This window comes from Schistocerca serialis, chromosome 5 (genome assembly GCF_023864345.2).
Source record: "Schistocerca serialis cubense isolate TAMUIC-IGC-003099 chromosome 5, iqSchSeri2.2, whole genome shotgun sequence".
Classification (NCBI taxonomy): domain Eukaryota; kingdom Metazoa; phylum Arthropoda; class Insecta; order Orthoptera; family Acrididae; genus Schistocerca; species Schistocerca serialis.
In genome coordinates, this window is record NC_064642.1 from 117,800,838 (window position 1) to 117,815,753 (window position 14,916).

Below are 14,916 nucleotides of genomic sequence, written 5' to 3' on the forward strand. Positions count from 1 at the left end.
TGTGTGTGTGTGACAGTGAGTGAGTGAGTGAGTGAGTGAGAGAGAGAGAGAGAGAGAGAGAGAGAGAGAGAGAGAGAGAGAGAGAGAGGAGGGGGGAGAGGAAGACTAATTAATTATTTACTTACTCTGGTTTGTTTTAGTTTGCTGCTTGTTATTGTTTTACAGTCTAACATTATCAGTGAGTTATTGCTTATATTGATTTGGTCATTTATTACTTTCTTTTCCATTGTGAGGGCTCTTTGTACCTGGAAGTTTTCTTGTAATGTTGTGATTGTTCACTCTAATTCCATGTTTCGTGGTTCACATCCATGTTTTATCAGGTGGTCAGCAAAGGTAGAATGGCTATTTTCATACTTCCAACTTCCTATATGTTTGTAGGATTTGGGTAACAAACATGATGTTCATGATGTGTAATGACTGTCAACGTTATCGATTCACATACACAATATTTATTTATACACATTATATGGACAGAAACAACTTAAACACTTGGTGTCTCAGAAAACTCATCCCAAGGTCCGAAGTTACTGTTTTTGCACCAAAACTCTAGGGGATGGAAGTCTACAAGGCTTAGGGCACCCCCCCCCCTCCCCCCCTCAAAGGCATGGAGTGATGAAGTTGTGTTGTGGTGTGGTGCAGGCCATCTCTGGAGATGATGTCTAGCTTGTACTTGTCTAGATGCCTTGGTTGGCGCAGCAGTCTGCCTGTTCGTGACGTCAGTACTGGCCGAGTAGGTGGTACTGGAGGTGCCATCATTAGGTCCTCCACTGGTGGTTGTATGTGATCCTGTGATGGGGATGTAGGCTGATCCTGTGTCTGGTTTTCCATGTTGTGGTCTGGGGCTGACACATGCAGGATGCCGTCCCTGAATAGCATAGATAACAGTGCAGTTGTATCAACTGACTGTGGTATTGCTGTGGATTGGTACAATAATCGTGACACCCTCCTGTGGCTGACCTGTCAGTTTTCATATATGGCTGATACCACGATTGTTGTGTCATGTAGAGACACTGTAATACCTTCTGGAAGGTAGTGCTTGACATCGACTGTGATGGAAAAGGGGGTTGTGTCATGGTGTGAGGTCAAAAGGGTGGTACTGTTCCCCTGGTTTCACTCTACAGACAGGCACAGTGGTGGTTTTGCTGGCTAGCATGATTTTGAATGTATTGGGTCTCGATCTTAGTACTTTATATGGTCCATTGTACACTGGATGCAGTGCTGGCTTGATGGCGTCTGTGCATAGCATTACATGAGTGCAAGTCTGTAGGTTTTTGTGCACAAATATAGTGGGTGTTGTGTGGTGAGATGGCAGTGGGACTCTGATGCTCTGTATCTGTACTCTAACCCATCATAAGAGGTCCAGAGGTACTCATTATCTTCATCCGTTATCTGTGGGACAAATTCTGTTCACAGGCTATTCACTTTGCCATAGAGGATCTCTACTAGCAAGGTGCTGAGATCCTCTTTGGTGGGCCGTTCTGATACCCAGCAGCACCCAGGGTAGGGCCTCTGACCATTCATTGTCATTGCACACCAGTGCTATTTTCAGTAGGCGGTGCCACCGTTCCACTAGACCATTTGACTGTGGATGGTAGGCTATAGTATGGAATCGGTGGCAGCTGCAGAGGTGGCACAGTTCTGTAAACAGGGTCAATTTGAATTGTCTGCCCTGATCGGTTGTTAGTGACTCAGGGCAGCCAAGTCTCGCTATCCATAAGTCAATAAATGATCTCGCCACAGTCTCCGCTGATATGTCCCTGAGTGAGGTGGTCTCCACCCACCGAGTTGTTCAGTCAATGACCAATAGGATATAACAAAATCCACTAGATTCAAGGAGTGACCCCACTAAATCTATATGTGCATGGCAAAAATTACTCTTTGGTACAGGTAACCTCCCTAACGATGGCTGGTTATGTCATCCTGTCTTTGCCTTCTGGCAAGGAATGCACACTCATATCCAAGTAGCATCATGGGGCCCACTTGGGGGTGAGCCAAGTTATGGAGCAAGTCAAATATTGTTCAGCAATAGTTGTCAGGGACAAAAGGTCATTGCCTCCCCATTGACACATCACACCAAGCTAGTTTCCTGGTCCCAAGCGCTGGGCATTGTTGTAGTTGTAATCTCGTGTCACTGCCTGACAAGAATCGTTCCAGGTTGGTATCTGTTGCCTGTGCATCTGCGAGGTTACCAAAATCCAGTTGAGTGGTCATGGTCACTGGGCAGGACAGATAGTCTGCAACCATATTGCCCACTCCGCGCATGTGGCGAACATCTGTTGTGAACTGTGAGATGTGGTCCAAGTGCTTAATCCTGCATGATGTGGCGTTGGCAGACAGATTCTTTATTGTGTCAGCTAATGGTTGAGGGTCTTTATACTTTGTGCGCGGTTAGGCGGTGGGGATGGTGGCATACAGGAGGTCCCAGAGTCATATTAATTCTGGGGACAGTGCTGTCCGTAGCTATGCTAACTGTTTTGTTCGGTAGAGGTGGTCCAGGGGTCAGAATCCTATTGTCTGATCTATCCGCAGACGTGGTAGCCTTGTCAATGGGTAACCTGCTTGCACCGTATCCATTGCTGGCATGGTGGTTGTAGATAGGTGTCCTGGCACTCATCAGTGTCCTGTGGCATGCAAGTGCCAGCATCCTATCAGCCAGTTGTAGGTGTGTTTCCAATGGTGTGTCTGCATGTACTAGAAGTGCTGGCTGTATTTGCTCTGGGAGCTTAAGTAACCATAACGACTATAGGGCCCGGTCTGGTAGCAGGTTATTGTCAATTTTCAGCCACAGTTTGCACCATAACGCCGATGGTGTGTCGTCGACCAGTGTCATCTCATTTATGGTGAGGTACAGTTGTTGGTCCAGTGTGCATGATAATCATTGCAATATTAGTGACTTCACCATCTAATACTTGTGCACTGTCAGGAGCATTTAGCAGTAGATCGCTGACAAGATCCTCTTGTTCACTGATGTGGTTGAGAAGTAATAACAGTCTTCTCTGGTCATCCTCAATTCCTGCTGTCCTCATGATACATTCGCATAAAGCAATCCACACTTCTGCTGAGTCTGTGTGAATGGGCGGCAGGTGAATTTGATAGACAGTAGGTGTTTCCTGTAGTGGTCATTTTATGTTGGTCCCACTGAGTTGTTGCTGCACAGTAGTTGCATGGTGTTGGTTGGATTGACTGTGGTGGCCTGATGACGTATGGCCACTGTTTGTTGTACCTGTTGGCATGGTGTGGTGTGATACTCTGGTTGGAGCTGTGGTCCAGCATTCAGCCTGGCTAACCAGGTGGTGACATCACACCTGTGGAGTGGTGAGTGTCCCGGCACAGGTGATATCTCTGTGTCATCACCCATGTGATGTATGGAGGCATCGGTGGACTGCAGAGAAATATTGTTCTGTTGAATATCACAGTATTCAGGCAGTGTTTGTCCATGTGTCCACTATGCACACTGTTCTGTTAGTCGTGTCACAGTTGTCATGGTTGCTGTGCTGGTGTGGGTGTAACAAAATGTAGTTTGTGGCACGGCTGGTGTAGCAATTAAGTTTGTGTTAATGATGTTGCACCCCTTGGTCGTAACGTGCATCACAGTAAGGAGACTGAAGTCACTGTCAGTTGGAGGCCACTGTGGCGTGGGAGGTCCATGCAGTGTGCCCACAGGATTGGCAGCGTGTCATGTAATCATCGTCGGCTGGATAAATTTGTGGTAGATCATTGGCCCACGTAGTATGATAGTATGATGTTCATTGTAGGCATGGCGGTGATGTCTGGTTTGAACTTGATGCCCTTAATTTTCAGTAGCAGTCAGGTTGTAATTCTGATATCCATCTTGTGGTTGTAGTGCTGTTGATGTGTCTTTTGTGGCATCCTGGTAGCTGTTGATGTGTGGTCGTCGTAAAACAGTCATGTCATGTGTCTATACCAGCACATAGTTTACATCTGCATGCAAGCTGGAGTGTGGGAGGTGATGTGGCAGGCAGGGCGTGATGTCATACGTGAGGTGTAGCTTGGTATGTGGCACAGTGCCATGACATCACGTGCATGATGTGTGAGAGTGAAAGCGGTTTATGGAAATATGCCATTCTGTTCAAAATCAGTGTTAACCAGCACTATCTGTCCCTGAGACCACCAAATACACTGACCTGCATGTTTGTTTGTTGTCACTGGTTGTTTGGCATTTGTTATGTACTGTGATTGGTGTCTGTTATTAGCTTGTTGACGCCTGACATCACAATAATGGTACAGTCACTCGCTGGTATGGAGACTTGCGAGTAGCATTAGTACTAGCTGAATGTATATCAATTGGAATACTGCACTCAAGAATGGCAGGGGCGGCAAGGCAGTGCCATTGTTCATTACCGCTGATCATCGTTGTCCCTTCTTTATGTAGTCTGACAAGGTTAGTGTCCATACAGGCACTCATAGGACTATTTTCCGTGTTCGTTAAAGGCACCATTGTTGATTGAAGTTCAATCTTGTAGTCCTGATGTGACAATGGTTGCATTGTTGAGCAGGCATTAAACATGGAAGTATTTCAATTTCCATCTTGTAGTGGTGAAAAGTCATTAGATAAACACTTGCAACACTTGCTGTCATTGACTGTAACTGGCTGACCATTGATGTGTGTAGGATCCACAATGGCAAGGTGTTGGATTCTCATGTTGGGTGGAGGTGGAGCAACGTGTCACATGAAAATGTCACGGCATGGTTGGCAAAAAACTTAGGGTCACCAACGTAGGATTTGGGTAATGAACACAATGTTCACAATGTGTAATGACTGTCAATGTTACCAATTCACATACACAATTTTTATTTATACACATTATATGGACTGATACAACTGAAACACTTGGAATCTCAGAACACACTGTCCAAGGTGCAGAGTTACCGTTTTTGCAGCGATATTCTTGGGGACGGAAGTCCATAGAGCTTGTGTCCCAACATGTTCTTTATACCAAGTTGGAAATTCCTGCATGTCATCCCCAGACATACTGAGTCACATTCTTGGCATACAGACATAAACAGTATACTTACAAATATTCCATTCATCAAGGAAAAAGAAACACAAAAGCAAATACATTTCTTGGATATAACAATAAAGAGAGCCAGCAATAAGCACACATTTGACATCTTCAAAAAGCCAACAGCCATGGATACAATTATACATGCTTCATCCAACCACCCCCCAAAATAAAAAATTAGTGCCCCTATGATACATGATACACAGACTAAGTAATATTCCATTCAGCAAAGAAAACTGTACAAAAGAATTACAACCAATAAAACTCATAGCTACAAACTGTGAATACAATATCCACAAGACTCAACCAAAAAATTAAAACACAACTAAAGAAGAATGAAAACAACCAGAGAACACAAACACCAAAGAACCCCATTGACATTACAGCACATGGCAAAACACAAAACAAAAACACTCATGACATGACTAACAGAAAGAAATGGTATACTTTAACTTACAAATAGAAATCAACACACAAGATTGCAAATATATTTAACAAACAGAGATTATACATTGTTTACAGAACAAGAAACACACTCCAGTCACATTTACAAATGGCAACAGACAAATCAGATAAATACCAAGGATCAGGTATACACCAGTTAGAATGCCAAGAATGTGAGTCAGTATGTCTGGGGATAACAGGCAGCCATTTCAAAACTATGTATAAACAACATATAAGAAGCTTGAGGTATGAAAATAGCCCATCCACCTTTGTGGAACACTTGATAAAAGATGGGCATGAACCATCCAACACACACACACACACACACACACACACACACACACACACAAAGCAAATGAGAAATATCAAACTACACACACAACACAAACAAGAAAGATAAACACACAGTGACAGTTGCCAATACTACACAATGTAAACACATGGATGTTGATCATAAAATGAAAAGTGCAAGTGATGTGTTGTAATAAACATGGGTGAAAAAGTCCCACAAATTAGCCAGCTCGAGCATGGGGACCAAATGCACACATCTCCAGGATCACACATACAGAATAACAACATTGGAAATTGTAAGCAACACCTAACAATAATTTAACCTAACAAAATTTGTGCTACGAAAGTGCTAATCTGAAAAACAAGAGAAAACCCTGACAAAATGTAAGGTAGTAACATATTATAACTACTACATAGAACGTTTATTATATGTAAAAAAGAAAACATGTATTACAGGTCACTGAAGATACTTCATAAATAAAAGAAGCAAAATGCATATGGCAAAAAACAAACTGCCTTTCATTTAGTTGTGTAGATGGAACATGCCTCCATAAATTTAGAAAGCAACTAAGGAATAATGGAAAATGGAAAAAATGAGGATATTACTAATAAATTGCAGAGTGATTAGGAAAGTATTTGTAGGTTTGGCACACCAAGTACGACAGGTTAAGGAAATAAAACAAGTAATTGGTATAAAACATTACTTTCCTATGAAAGGACAACAATTGAACCAACACATAGACACATAAACCAAGAATCATAGTTTAGCATGTACTTGGACACATTTCTTTGAGCCTTAATTACACCACTGGAGGACTAGCTTATGTTGCACACTTTAACTCAATATTGCCTAATGAATTATCTTCTATGGCAATGTCACTAAAGTAAATAAATTGTTTATTTTGGAACAGTTAGGAAACACACCTCTAAGGCAGCTTTTGAACTATAGCTATAGATGCAGAGTAACAACAAAACTACTCACAGTAGATAACTGCATTTACCAGAGGCCCACCCAAAAATGTTAGAATTATTTCACACACTTCCCAGTTTTTACCTCTTCATAATATTTGTGTGTAATAATAAAAATCAGTTTTTGCATTAGTTTACACAACCAGTATACAAGACACAAATATGTTTTTCATTAGACTTTGCATCCTTATCTGGGATTCTGTGTTTATTCGCTAAGGTATTCAATCACTTCATATCAGATATAATGCAAGAAACTTGGAATGCACTTCTTATTAATCTGTCTTCTGACTGGTTTGATGCGGCCCACAATGAATTCCTCTCCTGTGATGACCATCAACTTTTTCATCTAGCACTTGCAATCAAAGTTCTCAATTATTTGCTACATTTATTTCAGTTTCTGTCTTCTTCTAAAGTTTTTACCCTCTACAGCTCCCTCTAGTACCATGACGTCTTGATAGATTTCTTACCATCTTGTCCTCTCTTCTTGTTAGTGTTTTCTATATATTTGTTTCCTCACTGGTTCTCTGGAGAACCTCATCATCTTCAACCATGTGACACTGGCAAATGGTTTTTTCCAGGCCACCAAATCCTATGAACGTGCCTTGATTTTTCTTTAGTTTTGCTTCCATTGCCAACCGCAATGTCTGAATTGCCTCTCTGGTGCCCTTATCTTCCCAGAATCCAAACTTATTGACATCTAACAGATTCTCAGTTTTCTTTTCCATTCTTCTGTATTCTTGTCAGCAACTTGGATGCACATGCTGCATAGCTTATTGTGTGATAATTCTCTCACTTGTCAGCTTTTGCAATCTATGCAGTTGTATGTATGACGTTTTTCCATAAGTCAAATGGTATATCACTGGACTCATATATTCTACACAGCAATGTGAATAATCGTTTTGTTGCCACTTCCCCAGGTGATTTTAGAAATTGCAGTGGAATGTTATCTATCCCTTTCGTCTTATTTGATCTTAAGTCTTCCAAAGCTTTTTTACATTCTGGATCCACAATCTCTTCTATATTGACTTCAATTTCTTCTTCTGTCATGTCATCGGTCAAGTCTTCCCCCTCATAGGGGCCTCCAGTGTACTCTTTCCATCTCTCCACTCTCTCTGCTGCATTTCACCCCCTTATTTTTATTTTCACTGATGGTTGGTTGACTTTTCTATATGCTGAGTCAGTCCTTCTGACAATCATTTTCTTTTTCAGTTTCTTCACATTTTTCATGCAGCATTTCAGTCCCTACAAATTTGAAAGAAAATTAATGTTAATTGTGAATAGTTCTGTACAGCATGTCAAAAACATATTATTCTCTAGTATGTGTCAGTATACTCACATAAATGTTTAGCTGAGAGGAGGAGATGATCAGAAGTTGTTCACTATAACTAAGGAAGCAGCAGCTTTTTTCAAAATAATGATTTTTATGCTAATTTTAATATGTTCATTTTAGCTGTTGTGGAAATACAGATGGTATACAGAAAACAGTGATTGTTAGGTACTGATACAGCATACAAATTTAATTTCTGACAGTTGCTTCTCTTTGCTAATGTATATCCTGATGCATACCAAACTCCTAAAAATTCTAATGCTTAATGGGACCTGTGGAACATCACAATAGAGTGAAGGAACACAGAAACTGTTCACTGAAATAACAGCATATATTATGTGAAGTAAATCTTTTTCTTTAAGATGATGCACAATGTCTGTGTAGTATTCTTGGAAGTGAGAGAGCATGTGTTATCTTATTTTTAACAAGTGGTTCTCATCAAGATTTTATGCTGAACTTGCTTCTGCACAACAGGTAGTAGAGAGTAATTCTATTTCGCTTAGCCATCAGTAACATTGTACTGGGTAAACAAACTAATTTGTTCTTTCCTGACATTAAATACAGAGTCTTCAAAATGCTTTGTCCATAATAAATAAAATATAAATGTGAATTTTCAAAACCAACACTTCACATTATGAATTTCTGGCTTCCATCATTTTCACTGCTGCACCCTTTATATTCCTTCACATCATTCCTTTATGTTTTCTGGCTGCACTTGTCCATGTGCCCCTGTCTCTTAAAATCTACTTAATTTACACCCTCTGATATCTGACCACAATCTTTCTTTTACTCAATTGCTCTCCCTGCCCCCAATTCATCAGCCTTTTGACTGATTTGATGCAGCCCACAAGTAATTCCTCTCTTGCACAAAGCTCTTCATCTTAGAATACCCTCCTCACCCAACATCCTCTATTATTCATTGGATATAGACCAATCTCTGTCTTCTTCTACAGTTTTCATCCTCTACAGCTTCCTCTTGTGCCATGGAAGTTATTCCCTGATGCTGTAACACATGTCCAACCATTATGCCTCTTATTCTGCACATTATTTTCTGTATTTCCTTTCCCCACTCCTTATCTTATCAGTCAACCTAATTTTCTACATTCTTCTTTAGTATCACATATCATACACTTTGATTCTGTTCTGTTCCAGTTTTCCTACAATCTATGATTCACTTACATACAATGCTGTGCCCCAAACATACTCTCAGAAATTTCTTCCTCAAATGAAGGCTTATTTTTGATACTAATAGACAGCTTGTGGCTAGCAGTACCCTCTTTGCCTGTGCTAGTCTGCTTTTAATGTCCTCCTTGCTTCATCTGTCATTGGTTATTTTGCTTTCAAGACAGCATAATTCCTTAACTTCACCTACATTCTTATCACAAGTTCTGATGTTATGCTTCTCATTATTCCCATTTCTGCTATTTCTCATTACCTTTGTCTTTCTCCAGTTACTCATTGGACTGTTCATTCAATTCATTCATTCAATCCAGCAGATTCTGTCATTCTTTTTCATCTTCACTGACAACAGCAATCTCATGAGCAAATCTTATAATTGATATCCTTTCACCTTTGATTTTAATCCCTCTCTAGAACCTTGCTTTTATTTCTGTCATTGCTTCTCCAACATATACACTGAACAGTAGGGGCAAAAGACAGAATCCTCTCTTACACCCTTTTTACTGTAACACTGTATTCTTGGTACTCCAATCTTATTGCCCTCCCTTGGTTCTTGAACATATTGTATATTACCCATCATTTCTATAGGGAATATCCTATGAACATACTTTGGTTTTCTTCAGTCTTCCTTCCATCATCAAGCACAACATCAGGACTATCTTTCTTAACCCTTTACCTTTCCTAAAGCCAAACTGATTCTCATCTAACAGATACTCTGTTTTCTGTTCCGTTTTTTCACACGTTATTCTTGTCAGCAATTTGGGTGCATGAACTGTAAAGCTGCTTGCATGATAGTTCTCACTCTTATCTGCTCTTGGCATTTTTGGAATTCTTTGGATGTCATTTTTTCTGAGAGTCTGATAGTATGTTGCCTATTTCATACATTCTACACATCAACCTCAACAGTCATTTGGTCGCCACTTCCCCCAAGATTTTAGAAACTTCATTGTAATCTTATCTACACCTTCTGCCTTATTTGACCTCAAGCCTTCCATAACTCTTTCAAATTCTGACTCTAATACTGGATCTCCAAATCTCTTCCATATTAACTCCTATTTCTTCTTCTATCACATCATCATACAATTCCTTTCTCTCATACTGGTCTTTAGCGCACTCTTCCCACCTACGTGCTCTCTCCTCTTTAGATTTCTTCGTACTTTTCCCACAGCCATTTCACCTTGGAGTGCCTGCATTTCCTGTTTATTTAAATCCTACATGATTTATATTTCTATATTCTTGTCTTCCCCAGAACATTTTTGTATTTTCTTGTTTCGTCAATCAAATGAAGTATTTCTCCAGTTATCCAAGGTTTTTTTCGCAGTTACCTTCTTTGTAACTTTGCTTGTCTGTCCAACATCTGTGATTGCTCTTTTTAGAGATCTTCACTCCTCTTGTATTCAACTGCGTACCTTGGTATTCCTTATTGCAGTATCCACATTTTTAGCGAACTTCTAACAGATCTCGTTTCTTGGTATTTCATTATCCCACTTCCTTCCACACTGTTTCTTCTAAGTGATTCTCTTCAACTTCAATTCACTCTTCATCATTGCTAAATTGAGATCTGAATCTATATCTACTTCTGGGTACAGCTTCCAATCCAATATCTAATTTTGAAATCTAGGTCTGACCATGATAACATTCAGATGGAATATTACAGTGTCTCTTGGCCTCTTCCAAGTATACCTTCTCCTCTTGTAATTCTTGAACAGTGTTCACTATTGCTAGCTGAAATTTATTGCAGAACACAATTACTCTTCTCCACTTTCATTCTTATTACCGAGCTCATGTTCTCCCATAACTCTTTCTCCTATTACTTCATCTACAACCACATTCTGTTCCTCCATGACTCTTATATTATCATTTTCCTTCACTCACTGGATTACCCATTCAGTATCATATACTTACCCTATTTCTTCATCTTCTGCTGTGATGTTCATATGTATATCTGAACTGTTGTTGGTGGTATTGGCTATTCTTAATGAATCCTACTCCTGTTATACCATTTTCTGCTGCTGTTGATATTACCCAATATTCTTCTAACCAGAAATCCTTATTTTCTTTCTATTTTGCTTCACTGACCCCAACAATATCTAGATTGTGCATTTACATTTCCCTTTTCAGATTTTCTAGCTTCTCTACAATGTTCAAACTTCTGAAGTTTCTTGCTCCAAGTTGTAGAGTGTTAATCTTTTATTGGTTATTCCATCTTTTTCTCATGGTCTCCTCCCTCTTATCAGTTCCCTTCTAGGGAATCTTATGCCAATGGAGAAATCATCATGAAACTTTTTCAAATTAAAGGCCACATGTTTTGTGGATATACCTTATGTGTCTTAAAGCAGTGGTTTTCATTGCTTTCTTCATTCTCATACCACTGATTATTAATGATCCTTCCTCCTTATAGGCACAGTTTCCCAAGCGCAAGGTAGTGGCCTGAACCTTTGTCCACTCCTCCACCCTCTTTGGTAAGGCCATTGGCAGAACAAGGGTGACATCCTGTGCCAAACGTTTTTGACCGCCATTGCTGATGATTATGATTTAAAATTTAAGTTGTGGCTAGGTTCAGATGTAGGATATTTGGATTACTAGTCAAAGATGCAACACCTAGACTACTACTATTCAAGTGCATATACATTTTTCTCATGTTCATCTATTGCTCAAAAAAGAAGAAGAATCAGGAGGCTCAAGAGTCAGATTCTGCAACTCTGTAAATCATTAGCATTTACTGCTCCTTATCTTTGTCAAAATTTCTGCACTAGCATACATTTTCTATCACTCTGGGCTTATTTGAATACAGATTCATTTCATTTTTGTGCTACTGATGCTTTGAAAATGCACTTTTATATTGACTTTGAAAATGCACTTTTATATTGACTTTGAAAATGCACTTTTATATTGACTATACACAAAGAGAACTTACAATTTTAAGATAAGTAAATCAATGACTATTGTCATTTTATTCGAGAACTATATATTAAAAAAACCATAACTAGAATGTATAAGAAATTATTTAGTCATGTGTATGGTTTTGCAAAGCGTAATTCCAATATTTCACACACTATCATGACATTGCAACAGCAATGAAAACCCAGATGTGGACCCAGTGGAAGTACCTGAACCTTCATAAGAAGAAATTAGCATTGCACTGAAGACCCTCAACAACAACAAAGCTCCAAGAGGTAGTTGTATCACAGCTGAGACCTCTGCTTGGAAGTTGAAACATTCATGGATGCATTGAAGCTGTTAATATCTAATGTTTGGATGGCAGAAGTAATTCCTGAAGAATAGGAGGAAGCAATTACATGTCCTATCTTCAAGAAGTATCCAGCTACTAAGGGATTCATTACTTGGAAAAAGTAAGCCATGACACTTGTCAAATAAGAGAAATGGAAATGGTGGGAGCAGACCCAATCATGGCATTTGCTGAAGATGTGATTCTTGGCAACACCCTGCAGAAATTATGCACCATACTTCCTGATTTCTCCACAATGGCAAGTGATGAGAAAACAAAATATCTTGTTTTATCATACTGTCAAGTTTTTCTTCCCTCCACTGTTGTTGACAGGCATACCTTTGAATGAGTTCAAGAATTCAAATACCTGGGAACCACACTGACTGACAAAAGAGAAATGACAAAAGAAGTACATCAATAAATAATAAACACTAATTGCATCTTTTTTAGTCTGAACAGTCTACGCAAGTCATGTCTAATATCACAGAAGAATCAGATCCATCTGTACATGACTCTAGCATAGATGATACTTTTATATACTTGTGAAACCTGTGCAACATCAGCAACACCATGCCTTCGATTGGAAGGTATTTTTAAAGATCTTTGGACCTATCTAAAATACCATAGGTGGCAAATGGAAACTAAGAACAAAAGAATACCTGTACCAGCAGCTTGGAAAACCATCAACTGGCCGAACATCAGGCCAGAAGTGGCTACAGTGGTTTGATCACGTCTTTTGAACTGATAGATCCCGCCCTAATCAAATCCTCCATCCTCAACCAGCTGGAAAATGCCAAACAGGACATTGAAGGATGTGATGGAAGGATTGAGTGCTAGCAATCCTTAAACAAATGGAGCTAAGAGCAGTGGAAGATGCAGTAGACATCTCCTCCACTGTGACTGACTGCATACTCTTTTTACTGTGGTTTATGTAATGTGTTCCTGTATAAATTTTTTATGTTTGTTGTGAAATATGTTTTTTTTATTTTCTTTCTGTAGTGGGTCTTAAAGGACCATTAACACAATAAATGATGATGATAACAATGAAGCAGTGATAGACTATCATCTGCAGTAGATATCCCGTCCATTGTGACTGACTGACTTTCATCTTTTATAGTGCTTTTTGTAATGTGTTCCTGCATAATTTTTTTAGTGTACAGTTATTTTCCTTCTTTAGTGTGTTTTTTTCTGTTGTTTTCTGCTGTAGATCTTAATGGCCCATTAAAACAATAAATGGCAGTGATAATGATGAATGTATGTACAATCCTTTGCTTTGGTTTTCAGAAAAAATTCGATACTATAGATGACATGTATCTCAAAAGAATATTCCTTCACTCAGGAGCAGAACATGACTTCACTCGACTGTATGAGAAATTGACATTAGCGTAAGTAAATTTTCCCATACATTAATAACTTTTTAGTTGTAGTGAAGTGCAAACTTTTAAAAGAAGTTAAAAAAAAGAGAAAAAGCTAACAATGAAGCGAAAACATTTTGCTATCTTATATTGTTCATATGAAAATCAACGCTGCATAATTATATTTTTATCATATAATTGTAACCATAATTTGTAAAAATTGTGTTTTATGTTGCAGGGAGCATTACGCTCATTTATATGGACCCGTGACAATTGTTGAATCTAAGAAAGCAGAGATGATGAATGGCGATGCAATGTTCATTGCACCAGCAATTGCCAGAGCTGTTCACCTTTCATCACTTTTTCCTGGTGTTGAGTTACGCCATTCTTTAAATTCTGATCATCAGCCACCAGCATCTCCTGACAGCACTACTTCCTCTGATGCTGTGACATTGAGAAGAGCACTGCGTAGTAATCCATATCAAAAGGTGACCAAAATAAAATTAATGCACTTTTTCATTGACAACAATAAAATTCTTTGGTGTGCGTATTTATTAGATCATGAATGGAAAAATAGCTTATTAAGGATCACCTTAAATACTTAAGTTCAGTACATGATTTCATTTGTGACAATGGAAACAGTTATCTAACTTTTCACACTTTTATTCATTACTGTCATAATAAACATTGTTTAGGGACAATCTCACACAAGTTATTCATTGTACAGAAACTAGTTGTAATGATAATACACAGTGTAGACTTGTGAACCTCATGCCTGTCTGCAAACTAATTCCTGCTCTATGTGGTGAGTGGCAGTCTATGCTAATCATACTATTGCTGTTATTCCTCATGCGCACGAGTAATTAAAAAAATTCACAGTTGTATCTACTAACAACCACTTCACAAAACATTTCACCTGCTCTGAAATTTACTGTTAAAAATCAGTTGTAATTTAACCTCAGAGACAGAACCTTCGGCTTCCACCCATTGCTCTAGTGTAGTGGTCAGCAAACTCATTAATCAGCAGAGCCAAATATCAACAGTACAATTGTAACTTCTTTTGAGAGACATTTTTTAGAACTTAAACTAAACAGTTTG

The 14,916-nt window shown here is 39.1% G+C and overlaps 1 protein-coding gene across 6 annotated transcripts in view; it reads left to right on the forward strand.

Moving 5' to 3' along the window:
- The window catches only part of LOC126481181 (Na(+)/H(+) exchanger beta-like), a 1,115,178-nt gene that overhangs the window by 1,081,300 nt on the left and 18,962 nt on the right, over window positions 1–14,916 (forward strand). For all 6 annotated transcript variants that reach the window (XM_050104755.1, XM_050104758.1, XM_050104760.1 and 3 more), the window contains 2 exons: window positions 13,748–13,848; window positions 14,057–14,306. In XM_050104755.1, the coding sequence (XP_049960712.1) occupies window positions 13,748–13,848; window positions 14,057–14,306 (351 nt within the window). The remainder of the gene's footprint in view (window positions 1–13,747; window positions 13,849–14,056; window positions 14,307–14,916) is intronic.